This window comes from Myripristis murdjan, chromosome 1, assembly GCF_902150065.1.
Source record: "Myripristis murdjan chromosome 1, fMyrMur1.1, whole genome shotgun sequence".
NCBI classification, from domain to species: domain Eukaryota; kingdom Metazoa; phylum Chordata; class Actinopteri; order Holocentriformes; family Holocentridae; genus Myripristis; species Myripristis murdjan.
The window spans coordinates 14,336,869-14,356,069 of NC_043980.1; the positions used below are offsets into that span (position 1 = coordinate 14,336,869).

At 44.0% G+C, this 19,201-nt stretch overlaps 1 protein-coding gene across 3 annotated transcripts; it reads left to right on the forward strand.

The window, feature by feature from the left end:
* Window positions 1-93: 93 nt before the first annotated feature.
* On the forward strand, window positions 94-19,151 carry ubn2a (ubinuclein 2a). 3 transcript variants are annotated; one of them, XM_030052711.1, is made up of 17 exons: window positions 94-655; window positions 1,707-1,823; window positions 2,276-2,377; window positions 3,435-3,548; window positions 4,074-4,177; window positions 5,657-6,209; window positions 6,671-6,741; window positions 7,047-7,176; window positions 8,339-8,445; window positions 9,011-9,121; window positions 9,813-9,956; window positions 10,697-10,747; window positions 10,873-10,915; window positions 11,413-12,942; window positions 13,192-13,399; window positions 14,928-14,996; window positions 17,380-19,151. In XM_030052711.1, exons 1-17 carry the CDS (start codon window positions 356-358, stop codon window positions 17,424-17,426), a joined length of 3,801 nt encoding a protein of 1,266 aa, XP_029908571.1. In that variant the 5' UTR covers window positions 94-355; the 3' UTR covers window positions 17,427-19,151. The 3 variants fall into 3 exon arrangements, with proteins under 3 accessions (XP_029908571.1, XP_029908578.1, XP_029908586.1); XM_030052718.1 differs by having other exon boundaries at window positions 4,077-4,177; XM_030052726.1 differs by lacking the exon at window positions 14,928-14,996.
* Window positions 19,152-19,201: the final 50 nt, after the last annotated feature.

The window sequence follows — 19,201 nt, forward strand, 5'->3', positions numbered from 1 at the left end:
TGACCCCCTCTTTGTCACGCTGCTTCCGTTTTGGCCGGACGCGCATGCGCAGCGACCTCTCTCTGATATTTTATTTACTCCCGAAATCCAAGATGGCTCCTGTGAATGTCTCGGTCCCATAGCAAATTGAGGATGCAAGTAGCTACTGAAAAAACAACTTTTCCCCGACCATCGCAGCCCCTGGAGCTCAATTCGTATGGTGCGGAGGAGGCCCTTACGTCTGTCTAGGCACCGAGTAGCCGTTGCATCTTCGCGAAACCTTCTTCAATCCGCCAATTTGGAGTAGTTTCGCGAAGTAGCTCTCTTCGCTGTCGCTGTCTGTCCGGAGCGAGGTTCAGACAGGCAGCTCATCCAAATGGCCGAACCGAGAAAAGTACAATTTGTCACCCTCTCGGCCTTCGCAGCTGGGTCAGCCGCGGAGTCGAGGAAACGCCGGCTAGAAGATGAGGCCGACTTCAACTTTGATGGAGACGGGGAGGTCGAGGCGACAGCGACCGGGGCAGGAGGTGCCAACGGCCGTTTCGGCAAAACCGGCGACAGGGACAAGGCTGAAGCTAGGAGGAAGATTACGGTGCGGTTGAACGTTTCCCTGTCCGAGCCCAACGACCACTCCTCCGCCGAGTTTAATTACAGCGAACTCGTCCAAAACCTCCAGGTGGGTGTCTCTCAGCACCACGCCAGGCGAGACGTGGGTCTGGACAATTTTTTTATTGCTCTGGGAAGTGTGTGAGTGTGTGTGGAGAAAAGGGGGGACTTGTCATTGCTAACTAAAGGAGGGGGGGAAGTGCACCTTGTCCTTCCATGGACTAGCGTGCTGCAAACTGACCATTCATGGGCTTTCACACAAAAGACACCACCACCAGTTTAGCCACTCCGGTCCACTATATCTACTCGGCGTAGTGTTTCCAACTTCAGCTGCGCTCACAGATTGTAGTTTTTTTTTTTTCTTAACCGAGGGACCTCCTCTTTTGCCGTGCACATGATAGACGATAAAGCTTATCTGCTGCTGCTACCTGTGTGTCCTGTTCACTTCGACTTGCCCAGCAACAGCCTTAGTCACACAGCCATTACAGCACTTGAAAATGCCACATGCAGTTTGGCCCTCTGGCTGCGGGTGATAGATGGGAGAGCAGTGCTGATGGAAGTACCAGGATGTAGCATTGGGGAGAGCAAGGCAAATGTCAGAGCTGGGAGATCAAAGAAGCGCCTGCCTCATTTTGCAGCTAATGCAGCTTTACCTGTGTTGCACTGGCTTTTTGTATAAAAAAAAAATCAAAGTTTGCAAAATACTCGTTGATTAATTTATGTGCTTTTATTTGTATATGGATCTAAGAGGAATGTATGTCAGCACCATATTTCTACATATTTTATAGTTTGGTAACATCTCAAAGTTTCTTTTTAAACGTTAATTTTCAGCTTGCTGGCAATAGTGTGATACTTTATGAACATTTTTTTTTTTTTATCTTGATTGAAATTGTTTTGTCACTCGCCCCCTTCCCCCCTGCAGGGGAGGTTTGAATACAAGGTGCAGCAACAGCACCCCCAAGCTGTTAGGGATTTCATGCCTTGCTCAAAGGCACTTCGGCAGGGTAGATACTTGCCAAACAGAGTTTGAATCCAGGTTGTTTGGTTAATTGACAGACTCTCTAATGACTTTGGGGCAGCTGAGATAGTTCATATTAATATTCTTATGATATTTATTCCAGGCAAAGAATAATGCTCCAGGTCTGACTTCAGCCTCGGATCCCAACGACCCCTTCAATGACGAAGAGAGAGAGCGACTGCAGGTGGAAGCCCTGGCGAAGAAGTTTGAAAACAAATATGTGAGTTGTTTTTATTCCCACGTTTGCAAATGTCGTGGCGTCATCATGATGTAATAACATACAAAATAGAGGTGTCACATCAGTTATCACCTTTCTTGTTTGTTTTAGCAACCTGCTTGAGTCATGTCATTTATTTTGATGTTTGCCCACACAGTGCCTACATTGAAATGTGTATTTGTGTTTATTCACTTCTGTTCTTGAAAGGAGCAAATGTCCCCCCAAAAAAAGAATAGTGGGTAGAGAAAGTGAGGACATTTCATCTGCCCTCACTTTGAAAAGAGGCCATTTTAAGGCTAGGCTTAGAGATGAACTTTAGGTTCAGGTAAGGACTTTACTGGAAAGTGTTTTGGAATCAACATAAGTCAAAACATAATGTCAGTGAGCTTGGATTGTAATGCAGCTTCCGTTTTCTATATTTATATATTTATATATCTATATTTATATATTTTCAGGGTAATACAGGGAAGAAGAAGAGGAAGGACAGAATGCAGGATTTGATTGATATAGGCTTTGGCTATGATGAGACAGATCCTTTCATCGACAACTCAGAAGCCGTGAGTATCTCTCACTCCATTGGCATGGATGCAGTTTTCTAGTTGTGTGTCTTTTTTTTTCTCTTTAAACATGCAGTCAGTTTAATTTTGGCAAACATCTCCTTATCCTTTGTCTAACAACATCCCACATTGTTCTCTTTTCTCCCTCTATTATCTCCTGATTTATTTGCTGGCCTCATCACATTCCTCAACTGCTGCTCACATGTCTTGTTGTGTTGAGATAGGCATTATCCCACAGTGGTTAAATATTTATTTTCTTGATGCTTCAATACAGTACATTTAACAGCACTCCTAAAGATAGACACTTGTCCGTTCTCACAGTCAACCTGGATACTGCAGTCTAAAATCAGCCTCATGACTCATAAATACGTCCTCCTTGTGTCCACACTGGGTTATGTCATTGTTTTTGTTTGATGGTGTTTGTTGCTCAGTATATCAGGATATCACTGTCAATGTGCCTTTAATGGTTGCAATTATGTTTTTTTTTTTTTGAATGGATGTTCTGACATTTTATGGTTTCCTTTTTTTGTTGTTTTGTTGTGATAGCTGCCCTCCCTGCGCTTACCAATTGACAGTGTCTATTTGACTCTCATACTTTAATTTTTTTTGTTTTGTTTTGATATGCTCTATGATATGAACATTTTTCATCCAGGGCCTTAAGGGATTTTCATTGGTGTTTATTGATTTATTTTGGCACACACAGTTCCTATCCATTCTAACTGAGCAACAAAAGTACACCGGGCACTTTGTGAAATGTTAATAAAAAAATCACTTGTCACAGCTTGAGACACAATCGGTGTTTGGTCAGCAGGTTTGATCCTGTTAAGTCTGGCTAGTACTTTGATAAAATCAGAGGAATAATATTGTTTTCAGTTATAATAATCTGTCGCTTAGCATGATGTACCACCGCATGCCTTCACTCGTGACAGATTGTTTCCAAAATATGTTGAGAAATATTTATATGACATACTGGCTTTTGAAGTGTGAGGAGATTTCTTGTTTTCCTTCCTTTTTTCTTGTATTCTTGTGCAAACTGTTCCATTGCTATTTTTCTTAGTACGATGAGCTGGTCCCAGCCTCTCTGACCACCAAGCTGGGAGGATTTTACATCAACACCGGCACACTGCAGTTCAGACAAGCCTCGGACTCCGAGGGAGAGGAGGCGGACAAGGTGAGAGTGCCAGCCACGTACACAAGGCATGAAATGTTTATCATCCAGGGTTTATGGGTTCAAGAAAAACCCAGGAAACTCTTGGGATTTAAATGTTGGAGTCCCAAGGCCTGGGAACGATATTAACACATTTAACTTCAGATGCATCGTAGACCGTACTTTCAGTTTTTTCCTGTACCATTTTTGTTGTAATAGTAAGATTTCATGAAATATGGTAAGCAAAATATATTGGAATTTAAGATACAAGTACACAGCAGTATCTCGTCTGTCACCGATGAGGCATGAAGGACAGCCCCGCCTATAGGAGCTTCCACTGGGCCAGAAATTGATTTGCATCGGTTCCAGTGGAAAGTTTTAGTGAGATGAGGTATACATGATGTTGTATTCCCACCACACCAAGAGAAATTGGCACACACACAGAAAGCCTGGCATGTTTCTCAGACTGGAATGGCCATGTGTGACTGTGTGGACTACTGTCATCTGCTTGTTGGAGATAACAAAAAAGTGTTTGTGCTCTTGTTTCAGCAGCTTAAAGTCAGTGGGGAGCAGGTGATTAAGAAGAGGAAGAAGAAAGAAGTGAACAGTCTGGAAGACAAGAAACCCAAGAAGAACCGAGTACCAAAACAAGGGTGAGAAAGATTGAAAATTGACATTTATATTTTGACTGAAGTTGCTCTTTTGTCACAAGAATTTGTGCGAGCAGATGATGTTTTCCTGGAGGAGCTAATGCAAGGGGCTCCGAGATTTACATCAAATGCCTAGTCATAATGGACTGAGCATGCTCAAAGTCTTGTCACTTCTTTGGAAAAATGTCCGTCCTATGCCATCACTTTCACCATGTCTCAGCTGTTTAAAAAAAAAAAAAAAATGACAGACACTAATCTCCTTCTTAAAGAAAATTATTCTTTACAAGCCAAGCCATTGACGTGCCTCTTAAAATGTATTAAAAAAAATGCAGGAATGCCACAGGGCAAATAGACCCGCTTCCCCCCTGTTCTTCAAAAGCTGACCTTTTGGGCATACAAGAATTTGTGGGCTACTGTGAATATCCGATGACACATTCGTCCACTCTTTCCCCTTTTAATAATGCACCGCTCTGTATTACATTATAATCCTCTGCTTTTGTGCGTACCCTCTCATACATTCATCATGAAGCAGGGATGCTGACTGTGACTTGCTCTTGGGCACTGTGACAGGCCAACCACCTTCTACAAAGACTCCATTATCCACGCTCAGATAGGCTGATCACTCTAACATGCCTTCATTCAAAAAAAAAAAAAAAAAAACTTCCAAAAATAGCAGGAGCTATCGCAACAGTACCATTATGAAACAGATGATGTTATGTGTGTTTGTGTATGTAAGATCTTTCAGAGCAAACTGCAGGTTAATCCCTCTGAATCCCCATGGTTCCACCCCTGCCTCTTCTCACATTTCTGAGTCGTCTTTGTCAGGGTGTGTTGACGTCTCAGTCTGCTGCTTATTTGCAGCATGGGTTTGATTTCTGCATCACATTGTGCTCTCTCCTCCATCAACTCACCTCCTTATCCCTCTCAGATGAAATGTAACCGAAACTGTCTTTCCTGCCTCATTAGCAGTTCAAGCTGGGAAAACACATTTATGTTCTGATTAATTTTGATCTTAATTTGAGCAATCCAATGTTGAGTCCTAAAATTCCAGGATCAGTCTTTAAATCTGTGTCTTTTTCAGTGCGCAAGTGACGATTTTTTTTTGATAAATATTATTTGCTGTGTAACTTCCATCCTGTGGAAGTTGTCTGCTGAAGTACTAGCCTACAAAACTCAGTTGACCAAATTACATGTTACGAACAACTGAGCAAACAATGGCGGGCGTTCCCCTCCTGAAGGCAGTGCCATCGAGCCTAAAAGCAGATATCTAGCTGCATTTTTGGTTTCAAAAACTATGAGAGTAACCTGCAGAGTTGGTGTTGTTACTGAAATAGCCTGATCCTGACTGAATCAATGTGGAATTGAAATTGGTATTGAATCAGAATCAGACAGAGATCAGTGTCAGTACCCAGCCCAGTTAAGAGTATACATGTACTTCCTTCATGTCAGTTGATGAATATTTTTTGTGTTTATCTTGAACAGAGTGACACCCCTCAACCTCCACAGGCCAGAGAAGAAGAAGAGGAAGAAGCTGATGAAGGACTCGTTGTGCCTGGCGGCCATGCTCCGCCGCTTCACCCGGGAGAAGGAGGAGATCAGGAAGAGGACCCCCAGCACCGTTCACCCCGGCTTGGGTAGAGGCGCAGCCAACAAGCCCCACTCTGCTGCCTCCACCAACCACCTGCTGGCTTCTGACTCTGCCCATCCGCAGGCCAACACGGCCAACAACGACGTCTCCCTGGCTGACCTCACCTCCGATCCCGCCGTGATGTCACTGCTGGGCTCGGCCAATGAGAAGGAGCTACAGGATCTCCTGGGCGACCTGGACTTCAGCTTGTTAGACACGGCCCCGCAACACGTCATGGCGACGGCCAGGGAGAATGGCCTTCTGGGAGTCGGTGTTCCAGTGCCGAAAGCAGCGGGAGGAGGCGGCCAGGGTCGGGGGCTGGGCTCCTCCAGCAGTCTTTATTCTCCGCCCCCACTGCCTGACGGACTGCCTGCTCCTCTTATCAAACGCATCGAGGACCTGCGGGCGGTGAGTAGGCTGCAGCCCGTCTGTGGGTGGTTGCGATTACCTGTGAGGCCGCTTTGCCACAGTTAAACGGGAACGCCACGCAGATGAAAAAGTCGCATTGATGTTTATTTTTATTGCCAAGGAGGATAGTCCAGTGAGAATTGTATTTTCTGAGGTGTTGGAGAAACATGGCTCCAAGCTGAACTTCAGTTGTCTTAATCTTTTTGAAGTTCTGTTTCTCTGCATCTATAACAGCAGGGTCGTCAACACCACCTATGAAGAAGTTTTTATTTTCTAGTTTTCTACTCTTACATCTTGGAATAACTGTCAGCTTTAGCAGGCTGCATGAGTTCTTTCTCTGCAGTATCACAAGTATATACAAGTACGTATATGTGTGTGCGTGTGTGTGTGTGTGTGTGTGTGTGTGTGTGTATGCTGTATGGACCAGTGCTGGTATGCTGACTCAACCTGTTTTCCCACAGGCATCGCGGCAGTTTGATCAGGAGGGCAGGAAGAAATTCTTCACCCTGGACATGAATGACATCCTTTTGGAGTGAGTAGGACGGCCTTTAAATCACTGGCAGCCTCAATCTCAGCTTGCTTTCCTTCTCCCATTTTTTTTTGCTCTTCATCTTTCACTCATTTTTACCACTTCTCCCTTGTTCCCTTATTTCACTCACTATTTTTTTTTTTTTATCTCTTTTCTGTCCATGTGGGTAACATGCTTCTCATTTCCATTCCTCTATCCCTACCTCTGTTCATCCTTTATGCCTCTGTCTTTCTCTCATCCTCTCATCTTTCTCCCACTCTGCCCTCTATATCCCACAATCCCTACTTCCTCCCCTCCCTCCTCCTCAGTATCGAGCTGCAGGTACAGGAGCAGCCTCTGGAGGTCCGTTCTGGCATCTACTCCCACATGGAGGCATTTGTTCCCTGCAACAAGGAAGCGCTCCTCAAACGCCTCAAGAAGCTCAGCCTTAACATCCAGGTGAGTCAGGCTCATCTGTGGAGAAAGGGGTAAATCCCCTCACAGTTTACTGAACTGGTGTGTGATGCAACAAAGTCCTTCCTGCAGCACTGTTGCAACAGTGCTGTGGACATTAAAGGCTAAATTCAGTCAGGGGAGAGTCCTGTCAAACCTCAACATGGAGAGCAATATTTCTATGGTTAGAGTCTGCTGTTGGTTGAGTGGTGTCTAATTAATGAAAGGAAGTACAATATCTATTATTCTGAGAACAGGTTTCACATTTTAGCCATGTTTTCACACATCTTTAGATTACACAAGATCTCTACTTGTTTTGTGTCAGCTTTTGAGGCAAACATTGTTTTTCTGCTCTCCTGTAACTGCTACTAGTGATGTCATCATAGCAGTGATTAATGGTCTTTTGCGGGTTAGTTGCTAAACCACATTCAGTCTCATCTGTGACCATGAAATAGCCAAAAAACCAGAGGGATCTCGAAAGAAAGTGCATGCTGAATATTCAAGACAAACACATCAGGGAAAACAAGATGACACAAATCCAGTTGTCTTTCCAGGTTTTGCGTGATTGTCATGTTTTCTAAATTGCGCTGATATATCTGAGTATGTGCGTTCAGCTCTCCCGTAGTTTCTCCAAGGATTTTTTTTGCCCATTGACACAGCTGTTATATTTTAATCCACAGCTACCCTCAGCATTTCAATTGCTAATGTGCAGGGCTCTCAGTGTAGGCGGACTAGCGCAATGAGGACTGCTGCTAAAACAGGCTTCCAAATGTCTTTTGTCATGGACCATTAAACTGGCATTGTTGACAAAATACATCAACAGACTCCTCCACTTCTTTGTCGTTATCTCCCTTCCTCTCTCTCTCTCCTCCTCTACTTTTCCTTTTCCCTCTTTAATTCACTCTTCATTCTTTTATTCACTCATGTCATCTTTCCTCTCTACCTCCACCTCTCCTCTTTATCCATCTCTCTCCACCTTTCCTTTTGTCCTCTTTTTACTCTATCGCTTTCTCCCTCTTCCCATCTCTTTCCCTCCCTCTGTTGCTCTGCCTCCTTTTCTGCTCCTTGCCTCTTCTCTCTTTCTCGCACTCTTGCTTTTTTTCATTACTTGCCTCCCTCCACCTATTCCTCTGCATCCCTCTTTGTCTCTTCATTACCCCCTTCCCAGGATGACCGGCTGCGTACTCCACTGTTGAAGCTGAAGTTGGCCGTGTGTAGCGTGATGCCAGAGCAGATAGCCAGATATAACATGGACTGCATGGCCAAGGTTGCCAAGTAAGAAAATCCCTCCTTTTTCGTTTCAGACACCCACTAATTAAGAGATAAAATAACGAAACTCTCATTAGAACCTTTTGTCATCATTCCTCTTTTTTCACCTGCCTATCTTCATTTATACCTGTTATTTGTTGTATATGAAGAGATTTATTTAAAATTGAGCAGTTGAGAAAATTGATATGAACTGACATAAAAATAAGAGCTGGCATTTAAAGTCAGGAATCATCTTTAGATCTTTGTTTACAGAATAGTGGCATTTTTAAGGATAGTACCAGCCACTTGTTTTGAATATAGACTTATAAATACAGTATATAAGGTTTGGGAATGTAACTTAATATGGTAATAATAAGCATGGGAAATGGGGTAGTAAGGTGTCTTCTTGGTGATAAGAGACCTTCAGCAAAATTGGTAATTATGCTGTTGCAATATTGCAATGGAAATGCTCCAGAAAAGGCAGTGCACTTGTTTAGGTAATTTGAACAAGTTTGTTCGAGTTGAGTGTTTTCCTGAGTATGTGTGTATGTATGCATTAATATATTTCCCATTGCCTGTGTGTGTCCTATAGGCAGCAGTCAGAGGAAGGCGAGAAGAACGGCTCGGAGGAGGAGGACGAGGAGAAGCCGGGGAAAAGGGTGATGGGCCCGCGGAAGAAGTTTGTCTGGGACGACAAGCTCAGGTAGTAATCCTGGGCTGGGCCATGTGCTGCGGGATTGATCACATGTCATGGTTTTTGTTGTTTGTTTTCCTTTTAAGCCCCTGTCTTTTTCTTTCTTCCATCTGTCCTGTCATTCTCCGCTTTTGGTGCATTGTCTAGTAAACAGAATATCCTTTTAAAGTTTGTGGATTTGAGAAAAATAAAACTCAGCCGTTAAAGTTTTTGAAAATGAATGGATGCCTTTATAATGCTTTTTTTCCAATGAAGGATATCACTAGGATTGCCTGACCTGATAATATGAGTAAAACTAAGGCCTCAACATCAATTTTTTACCTATCCCACAACCAATTTTGAGCCCTTTTATTCCACCAAACAAAACCTTGAATTCTATTGAAAAGTCTTTGAATTTATTCAATGTCTAAGTGATTGTGGGAACCCTGACTAAAGCATACTATAAATGTCATAAAAAACAAAAAAATATTTGATTAGTGTTCATTGAATCACCCAGAGAGCTTACAGCTGTTTTCTAATCATCAGTAGCTCTCGCTAATGGCTCCTATTCATCTCCAGGGAAGATGATTTGCCCCATCATTACTTTTCTTCATTTCCCTGAAGAATAACAAAATCTTCTTCACTGTTATGTGCTTTGCATCTACACTCTTAACTTCAGTTTTAATATTTGGTGGTTTGTTTTAAATTTGCATCTGTGCAGGAACCTACTGTGCAGCTTGGTGCGGGTGAAGCTGAGCTGCTATGAGCTGGAGAGCCAGTGCTCTCTGTCTGTGGAGGACTACCTCAAGGCCTTCATGGAAAACGAGGTCAAACCACTGTGGCCCAAGGGCTGGATGCAGGCCAGGTCTGTGCGTGCGTGCATGCGCGTTTGTGCGTGTGTGTGTTTATATCCTTATTCAAAGTGCTTCATGCTGATAGGAAATTACAGAAAATCCCTCAGAGTGAGAACAATGGATTTCAGCCGTAGAACTATAAATAACTAAGATTTTAGCCTTATGATTAGGTATGTAGAGGTCTTAGTGTGTGTGTTCATGTGTGCTTGTGTGTGTATCTGTCTGACAGAGAGATTCCTTGCTGTCAAGATTCATTATCACTATCCAGAGTCATGTTCATATACTAACCAGGGCAAATATATGTGCATTTCCCAATGACCCAACTTCACTGTCGACCTGACAGTAGCCTGGCTATTATTTGTCCTAATTACGAAAGAAGTGGGTTGCTGCTAGTAAGAGCATTTTATTTTATCTGCACATTAACACAAAATTCAAAAGCTGGATGTCGTAAACACACGTAATGGTATATGTAGTATATGGTACTATATGGCATTTCAACATAATAGTCAACAAAATATTTCCCAACAAAATTCAGGCTTCTGTTGTAATTAGGAAGGATTTCGAATGCATCCTTAGATACTTTTTTATTGTCTGTCACCTTGATTCCAGGTGTTTTATTAGAGTGTTTTTAGTCTTCAACTGGGGCATAAAAATGCCTGACCTCATACGTCTATTCTGGTCATCTGGTTCTGGCAAAAACATTTAACTGCAGTTTCATTATATCTTATCACTGTATGTTTCTTCTTGTCAGGATTTTGTTCAAGGAGAGTCGTGCCGTTCACAGTCACCTCACTGGAAACCTGTAAGTGTTTACTCTCTGCTTAACCAACTCAGGCTGTCTGAATAGAAGTTATTTCTATAAGAATGTGTTAGAATGTGATAGCTAAATGGTCAATGTTAAAACATGGCTGGTATTTTTCCATGCAGAGTCAAGAGAAGAGTGGTGCCTGGTCCAAAGGCCAAAGCCAAGGTGAGTGACAGCTCAATGTTCCTCTCTTATGACCACGATAGGAAATGGCTTGTGAAATTGACAATCTTCTGTATATTACCTAAAAAATATATTTTTTTAAAAAACTGTAGTTTTTCAGAATATGTCTCATTCTTTAAACCCAACATGCTATCCACTCCGATTTTCTGATTTTGACCCATTTGCCAAGCGACATCCCTGCCTGAAGCAATGTAATAGCACATTGCCTCATAATGTTGTCTTTAATGTGGCTCAGTCATCATCATCATATTTCCCTTGTTCTGAACATCAAACTGCTATTTCACATTTATTTGGTCTGACTTCCAGAAAATTTAAATTGAACTGTTCCATCATTTTAACATCTTAAACATTTTAACAGTCATAAACCTGCTTCATTACTCGTAGGCTGGGTGGCTGTCATTTTCCTCACATACTGCCCTGCCTGAATGTCTTGTGTGATCCCTGTTCAAAACACTAACCATGTGTCCCTTGTCCTACAGGAGGGCCTGTGGATCCAGAAACCCCCTCTCCCCATGACCTCCACCCCGTCTCTGCACACCTCCTCCTCACCGGCCCTGCCCTCTGCTCGCCAGCCCCCTTCCTCCTCGCCCTCGGAGCCCATCTGCCTGTCGGACTCTCTGGACGAGGACCTGACCGCTCCCTCTCTGGACTCAATTTCCCACGCTCTGGCCCTGCTCAGCAATGCCTCAAAGGGCCTGGGCCCTTCAGATAGCCCCCTGTCTCCCCCACCCCTCCACATCCCCACCTCCTCCCCTCCCTCCATCACCCCTCACTACCCTTCAGCCTCCCAGCTCTCTGCCTCGGTCGCCTCCACAACACAGCAACATTCCCTGTCCAAGGTGGAGACGGCCCTGCTGGGAGCTGTGCCTGCTGGGAACCTGCCAACAACGACGCCACTTTCCTCCTCTTCTACCTCTTGCTCCTCCTCCTCCTCCTCTCCCTCTGCCTCCTCCATGGGTCGTCTGCAGGCAGCAGGTTCCTCACTGGGTTCCAGGGCTGCAGACGGCCCCTACGGCTTAATCAAAGGATCTGGCACCGCGGGCCAAACCCAGAATCAGAGACATGTTACCATGGCAACACCCTCTCACAGGCCAAGCTCTGTGATGGGAGGCGGCAGCAAGCTCCATCCACAGCCCTCCCCTTCGCCTCCTAAGCAGCGGCCCCCTCCCACAGCTTCACCTCTCCTGCCCCCCCACCAAAAGGGCTTCACCAGCCCCCCAGGGGTGCTGGGAACCATGGGAGCTCCACAAGGACTGGCCAAGAGCAGTGCCAAAGTCAGCAGCGTCAGCAGCAACGGCGGCGCTGTGAGCAGCAGCATCACCCCTTCCTCCTCCCCATCTTCCCGCTCCAACTCCAGCTCCCACCCTGGCCTGCAGTCCTTCTGCTCTCCCTCCTCCTCGTCCTCCACCTCCCACACCTCCCTCTCCTCCCAGGGCAGAGCCCATGCTGCCCACCACCACCAAAAGCCCAACTTCATCACGCCCATGCAGGCCACCCTCACCAAGTCCTCCCACAGCAGCAACTCATCTCCCATCATCAAGCTCACCCCGCGGCCCCCTGCACCCACCCCGCCTCCCTCCTCCTCCTCCTCGCCCTCGCCGTCCTCCTCGCCCTCGAACCCGCTCTCACACACCCAGATGATCCCTAGCCAACAGCAACAACACCAATACTCCGCCAAAACCTCAGGCTTCCGGCCTCCCTTCAGTGTCCCGGGTGGAGGGCCGTTGAAGCAGAGCCAGGGCAGTTGTAGCTTCGCAGGGGGCCAGAAAGCTCAGTCCATTAGCAGCAGCAGTAGCATCAATAACAACAACAACAACAACATGGGAGTCATTTCCTCTGGCTCCAGTCACCCGGACAACAGCCCCTCCCCTTCCTCATCTTTGGTCTCGGCCAATCATGGCCAGAGACAGAGGGCTGTGGGCGGGGCCAGCCAGGGTTCAAAGGCAGGAAACAGCCGGGCGGCTTCAGGAACGCTGGCCACGCCCTCCGCAACGTCACACCTCTCACAAGTGAGTTTTCATGTTGTCAAGAGTAGCAGTGGACACAGCAGTGACGTGTTGAGTTTTGCATCATTTTGGATAAAATAATGTCAAATGTGCAGTATGCTTTAATTTTGACTAAATGTCGAGAAGAATTCTTCCGACTGTTTCTCCCTATATCCCCCGCTGTCTCTCTCTTTTCTTCCTGATCTCTTACACTCTTTTCTCACCTGTTATTTGACCACCCACCTCCTCTTTCCACTTCTTGCCTCACTCCAGGTTTCAACAGCAGGCACTCCTCTCCTGGGCAGCCCCCCTGCTCTGCCTCTGGGCTTTGGGATGCTGGGAGGCCTGGTGCCCGTCTCGCTGCCCTTCCAATTCCCCCCGCTGCTCAACTTCAGCTCTCCCGGAGCGCCGGGGGCCGGCAGCATGGGCTCAGCCCCCAGCTCCAACTCAGGATACTCCCTAGCACAGAACGACTTAATGGGTGAGTAGAGGAACATCTCGGTGTCTCAGAGAATAAGCAGTAAAAGAGGGTTATTTTTCAGTTTTTTTTATGGTTTTAGTTTTAAATATTGTTTTATCATTCCAAGAAAATGAGCTGGAAACAATGGTGTTGGTTCATTTCCACAGAATGAGGTTATGACTGATTGAGGCTGACTGTTGACTCAACTGCCTAACACAGGAAGATTTAATGATGGCTTTTGGTTGTCCACTCGCAGAGCAAGTCTGTGCAGTGTTTTTCCAGCTCTGAACCCAAATGTGGGTCACAGGGAGACAAAAATGGGTATGCTCTCAAAAAATATGTGACGTTAGCTAGCTTTTCCCACATAATGGCCACCCTAATTCGTGTTGCAAGGGAAATATTTGAAAGTGTTGGCCTTGAGAAAAATGTCTTTAAATGGCCTGACCACTGCATTTTAAATTCTAATGCAGTCTAATGCAAAACGACTATGAACGACTATGAAAATTTAATTCAGTAATTTAATTAAATATCTGCTCAATTATGTTATTATCACACTGGTAATTGGTTACTAGGGAGGTTTCCATTAGGAGTGGAAATTCCTGCTCATTTTATGGGTGTTTAAACAACAGATATGAATCTGCTATAAACGACTTGACTGGAAGTGGAAACGTGCAAGAGAACAGACTGAGTTCCAATTCTCATTTGTGGACACAAATAAAACTTTTTTTTTCATTTTTGTACTTGATTTTTTCTTTTTCAAAGTCCATCTTAAACTAGTTTTTGAATATTTATATTTGATTAATTTATCTGTTTTATCCATTTGTTATGAATCTTCTTTTTTGTTATTTATGTATGCATGTTTGTGCTTTTTTCCATTGCTGAATTGATTGTATTTCTGTTCATTTCATTTTTATTTTTTGAGTTATGGGGTTAACTTGCAGCGTCTTCGTTTCACTTTGAACTGACAGCAGCGGTGGCTATGCAAGTTCAAACACAATGCACTTGTTTACGTGATTTACAACAAAAAGAAGAAATGCACAAAGCAAGGCTGTTTTTAAAAGGAGGAGAGAGACGAGCTAGTGGCGTTCACTGTGTGGCACATCAGAGAGACGAGACGATTTACACACGTCTCGTCTCTCTTTATTTTAACGACGGCCTCTGTAGGTGCGCCTCGCGGGTGTGTGTCTGTGTGTGTCTGCGTGTGCGCGCACTCCCTCTGTTGTGTGTCTGTGTTACACAACCATACTGAAGTATACCAGCAGCACCTCCACTGTTCCTGCTGTGCTCCAGATTTCTTGCTGTGACCCTGTTGCCCTGTCTCTCCCTGTTTTTTTTTTTTAAACCCCACCTCTCCCTCCTTTATTCTCCATGTTTTTTGCCTGTCATCCCAATCCTTTGTACTTCAACGCCTCACTCTGATCCTCTCATCTCTTTTGTTGTCTGTCTTCCATTTTATCCTCTCTGCCTCCTCTTTTCCACCCCCCCTCCCCCTTTTTGTTGCTGCCTTCCTCCCTCTCATCTCTCCATCCTTCCCTCCATCTCTCCTCAGATCTGTATAAGAGTCTCCAGTCAGGGTCGCAGGCTGCCCTACCTCCTCACTTGCAGCTTGCTTTCTCAGGTAATCTGCATTCCTCCTCCTCCTCCTCCTCTTCCTCCTCCCACCCTCTCTCCATCTGTCTCTGTCAAGTTGACCTGTTGTCCTCTGCTCAACTGCTGTTCTGTCTTTGTTCTGTATCTTTCTGCTTGCTTCAGTATATTTGGTGGTTGGCATGCCTGTGGTTCGTCCTCTGTAGCCGTAGCACGGTAGACGCATGTTGTAAAGCTGTTAGAGCGTGGGCTACCCTGTGATGTATTATCTCCCTCAGGAGTTAGCAGCATACACAGTGAGAATTTTCAACATTTAAAAAAAAAAATCCGTGTGGTATACAGATGGTTCTTTGATTCGAGAGCAGTCCAAGAAATGCGTGAACCTGGAATGTGTGATTACACTGTCTGGAATTTGCACACAAACAAAAACATTTGCCAGTGCTCGCATTAATTGAAGTCACAGGGACAGTTGCAACGTAGTTAGTTATTCTCTCTCAGCGGGCCTTTGTGTCCCAGCTTTTGAAACATGTTGCCGTTGCCCTTGTGACTTCCATGTTTTTGGCATCGGCTAAATCAACTTCTGTTTACGTCTGCCGTCAGAGAGGCAGACGTAGCAGTCCAGTTTCACCTGGTTCTCGGGCAGCTCTCGGGCCAAAGAACCAGCTGAACATTTTGGTGGTGGCCAGGAGAGACACATCCTTTGTTTTTTAATGCCGCTGGCCTGTTGTTTCTTGCCCAGCGGCAGCCTCATGCAGCCTGTTGCACCAGCTAGACTAGTTGGCTCCCATGTTAGTAAAGTCTACACTAAACATTACATTGAATCTTAGTCTAGTCATTTTATGAAAAAACCTAGGACAAATTGCAAGAGAAGCAAACTCAACTGATTTTGTATCCTCAGTTTGTCCTGAGTGAGGGAAAAAAGTCCCAAGAAATCCCATTGGTGGAAAGTTTAGAAAATCACCTATATATGACCAGTTATATATGTTATATGTTATATATGACAAGTTCTTTGAATTATTCTGTTTACACATGCATATCACACATTATCTGATTTGATATGTGCTAATAAGGAATATAAGGAATAAATGCCAGAACAGATATTTAAACAGTGAATTAAAAGGTTACTATATATACAGTAACCTTTTAATTCACTGTTATATAGTAACCTTTTAATTCAAGGTTACTATATATATCGTATAGTAATATGCATGTGTAAACAGAATAATTCAAAGAACTTGTAATTGACTTTTTTTCTTGTCTTTGTGTGTGTAATCAACTTGTGAATTTTTATAGTGATATCTGAAAGTAAAATTTTGAACCCCTTTCCCCTGTGTGTTAAAAACAAAGGTTTTTTTTTTGTAATATATGGTCATAAATAGGTGATTTTCAAACCTTTCCACCAGTGGGATTTCTTGGGACATTTTTTCCTCACTCAGGACAAACTGAGGATACAAAATCAGTTGAGTTTGCTTCTCTTGCAATTTGTCCTAGGTTGACCCCAATTTTGGTCTAAAATTACTGGACTATCTAGGCAGTTTGACAGTAAAGCTGCCTTTGTGTAGTTGCGCCATGGCCATTTAAAAGGACAGTTCACCCAGAATGCAAAAAAAGATATTTTCCCATTCATCTGATCTATCCACCCGGAGAGTTTCTGTGTGATTTGGTGTGGTTTCCTGTCTGGTGTTATCTTCCCTGTCCCCTGGCGCCCCACCACAACACGGCTGAATGAGTATTGATTTGCGGAGCTGAAACCATCAAAAATTTAACTCGTACAACTAAGACGCAGATAGATACAGTTTATTGGTGCCTGGAAATAGTTCCCCTCTTTGCTGTGGATTACGCCGGGCATCTGAGTCACTGTTTCTGAAAAGAGCTGTTGCTGTTGAGTGTTCACATGTTAATTTTTTTGACAGTTTGAGCTCTACAAAACAAATATCCAGTCCCACTGTATCGGAGTGCCAGGAGACTGTAGATTATACCATACCTGGGGGCAAAGCGTTTCATTGGTTACAATTTCCTGCCAAAGAAGCATCACAGCAGCCTGGAAACCTCACCAAATCACACACAAACTGTCTGGATCGATAAACTGCACTAGGGCTAAATACAAAAAAAAAAAAAAGTAATTGTATTTTTGGTGAAGTGTTACCTTTTAAGATTCATCTTAACTATTAAAGCATGAATGGAAAACTACCCAAAAACAGTGTTGCAGACAGTGACACCCCCCTCCCTCTATTTATAACCTAATCTGTGATCTTAGTCAGAATTTCTGCTCAAGCTAACCTACATCTGAAGTGAAGTTTAACTGGGGCAACACGCTGCTGGAGCTCTCTCACACTGGAACAGAAAATAACTCTTATCACACTCCCAAGTTTTTACATTTTTTTTTTTTTAATACGTACATCCTCTCCAATCAGATGCGAACCAAAGCCAGGTTGGAGACATGAAGAGGAAGCCCCACTGACCAATAACAGCGCCGCACGCCGAGACCAGCCGGGTGACATCACAACCTCCTGGAAGACATCCACCAATAGGAATCCTCTTTGATGGACATGCGCCGTGATGTAGTGCAGACGTGGGGGGAGGGGCGGGGCTCCACTGCCCCCTTTTTAAGAAAAAAACAAAAAACAAAAAACGGACCTAAAAAAAAGAATAGGTTTATCCTCGCTACGATGGCAATGATGAAGTAATTTAAGTGTATTTTCTAATTACCGGGTATGAGAACAAGACAGTCGGAGTGAATGATTAAACACTTATTTTTGTTCTGCCTATTTTTATTTTATTTTGTCAACATGTTTACATATGACCGACCTTGATCACTGTGGAATGAGTGTGAGCTAGGTGGCGGTACAGAAAAGAGTGGTAGTACGCTACATAATATAATTTGTATTTAAGCTTATGTGGAGTAATAACAGGACTCTCCTTGTTCTTGCAGTACAAAAAAAAAAAAAAGAAAAACAGATTGAGAAATGAATTTTTATTTTTCTGTTCTTTGTCTCTGATGTGGGAATCGTGTCCGTAGAATTTTATTATTGGAGGTCACCTCTGCTCCCACAAATGACTGTTAAGTAGTAGCTTATATTAATATTGATAAATTATTTGTAATTTACACAGGGACAAAAAAATGTTAAGCTGTGTGAGAACGCAGGTGAGGTTGATTTGAATGTGTGTATGTACATAAAACACAATATACTGTATTTTCTTTCCAGGTTAGTCGGTGTGTGAATGGGCGAGAAAGCATATTCCCTTCTCAGTACGAGTGTGTGTGTATGTATGTATGTGTGTGTGTGTGTGCGTGCGTCCCCTCTCTTGCTCAGTGTGTCTTTGGTGCTGTTTATCACACTGGACCTTTTCTGGAAATAAGACTTGAATCGAGAAAGTTAGGAATCCTCTGCTGGTGAGAGGAGCGGGTTGTGAGAGAGGGGAGAAACGTGAGATTGTAGCCTACTTGAATTTTTTTTTTTTTCGTAAGTTAAGATTTTTATTTACTTTCTCTGCTTATTGACTCAAACGACTCAACACTCAATATAACACAACGCCTTAGTTTGTATCGAAAAGTTTGAAAAAGAACTATGCAGGACTGTAAACGCTCAATGCAAAAGTGCAAGTCGTCGCTTGGCTTTCAACCTCTACTCAACTGTCAGTGCATTTCTGGGAGTTGTGAATGTTTGTGGATGTTACGTCACACAAGACTCCTTTTTTCTATCTTAGAAATACCTTCCCTCTGCAGAATACCTCCGTCAACTGAATACTGTTCTTCCTGAGTCTCTTAACTTGTCCTCTATCCCCCCCAACTAGCTCTCCACCCTGCTTCCATGTGTGTCTGACTGACCAGCGGCACCAAGAATGGAGCCAAAGATTGTTCTGTAGCTAATTTAGATGGGGTGTGCTGGCCAGCGTGTGTGTGTGTATGTGTGTGCGACTGTGTGTCAAAGTGTCTGAGAGTGTGAGGTTTTTCTGACATTTTTCCAAAATGTACCCCATGAGTGTTAACGTCTGGTCTTTCAGGATGTCATTGTGAAGTCAAGTAACTGGAGCAGTGGGTGACATCTTAAATTGTGCTTTCTTTGGGGAGGGGCGGGTGAGGGGGTTGCAACTGACATTTCATGGTAACTGGTTACTTAATTCGGTCTTTTGTAGATTATTTTTGTGTGTCGATCATGAAATTAAACAAAAAAGGTGGTTTTCAGTACGGCTCTGCGTGTTGAGTTATTGTCCTGGGACTATACAAGACCAGTT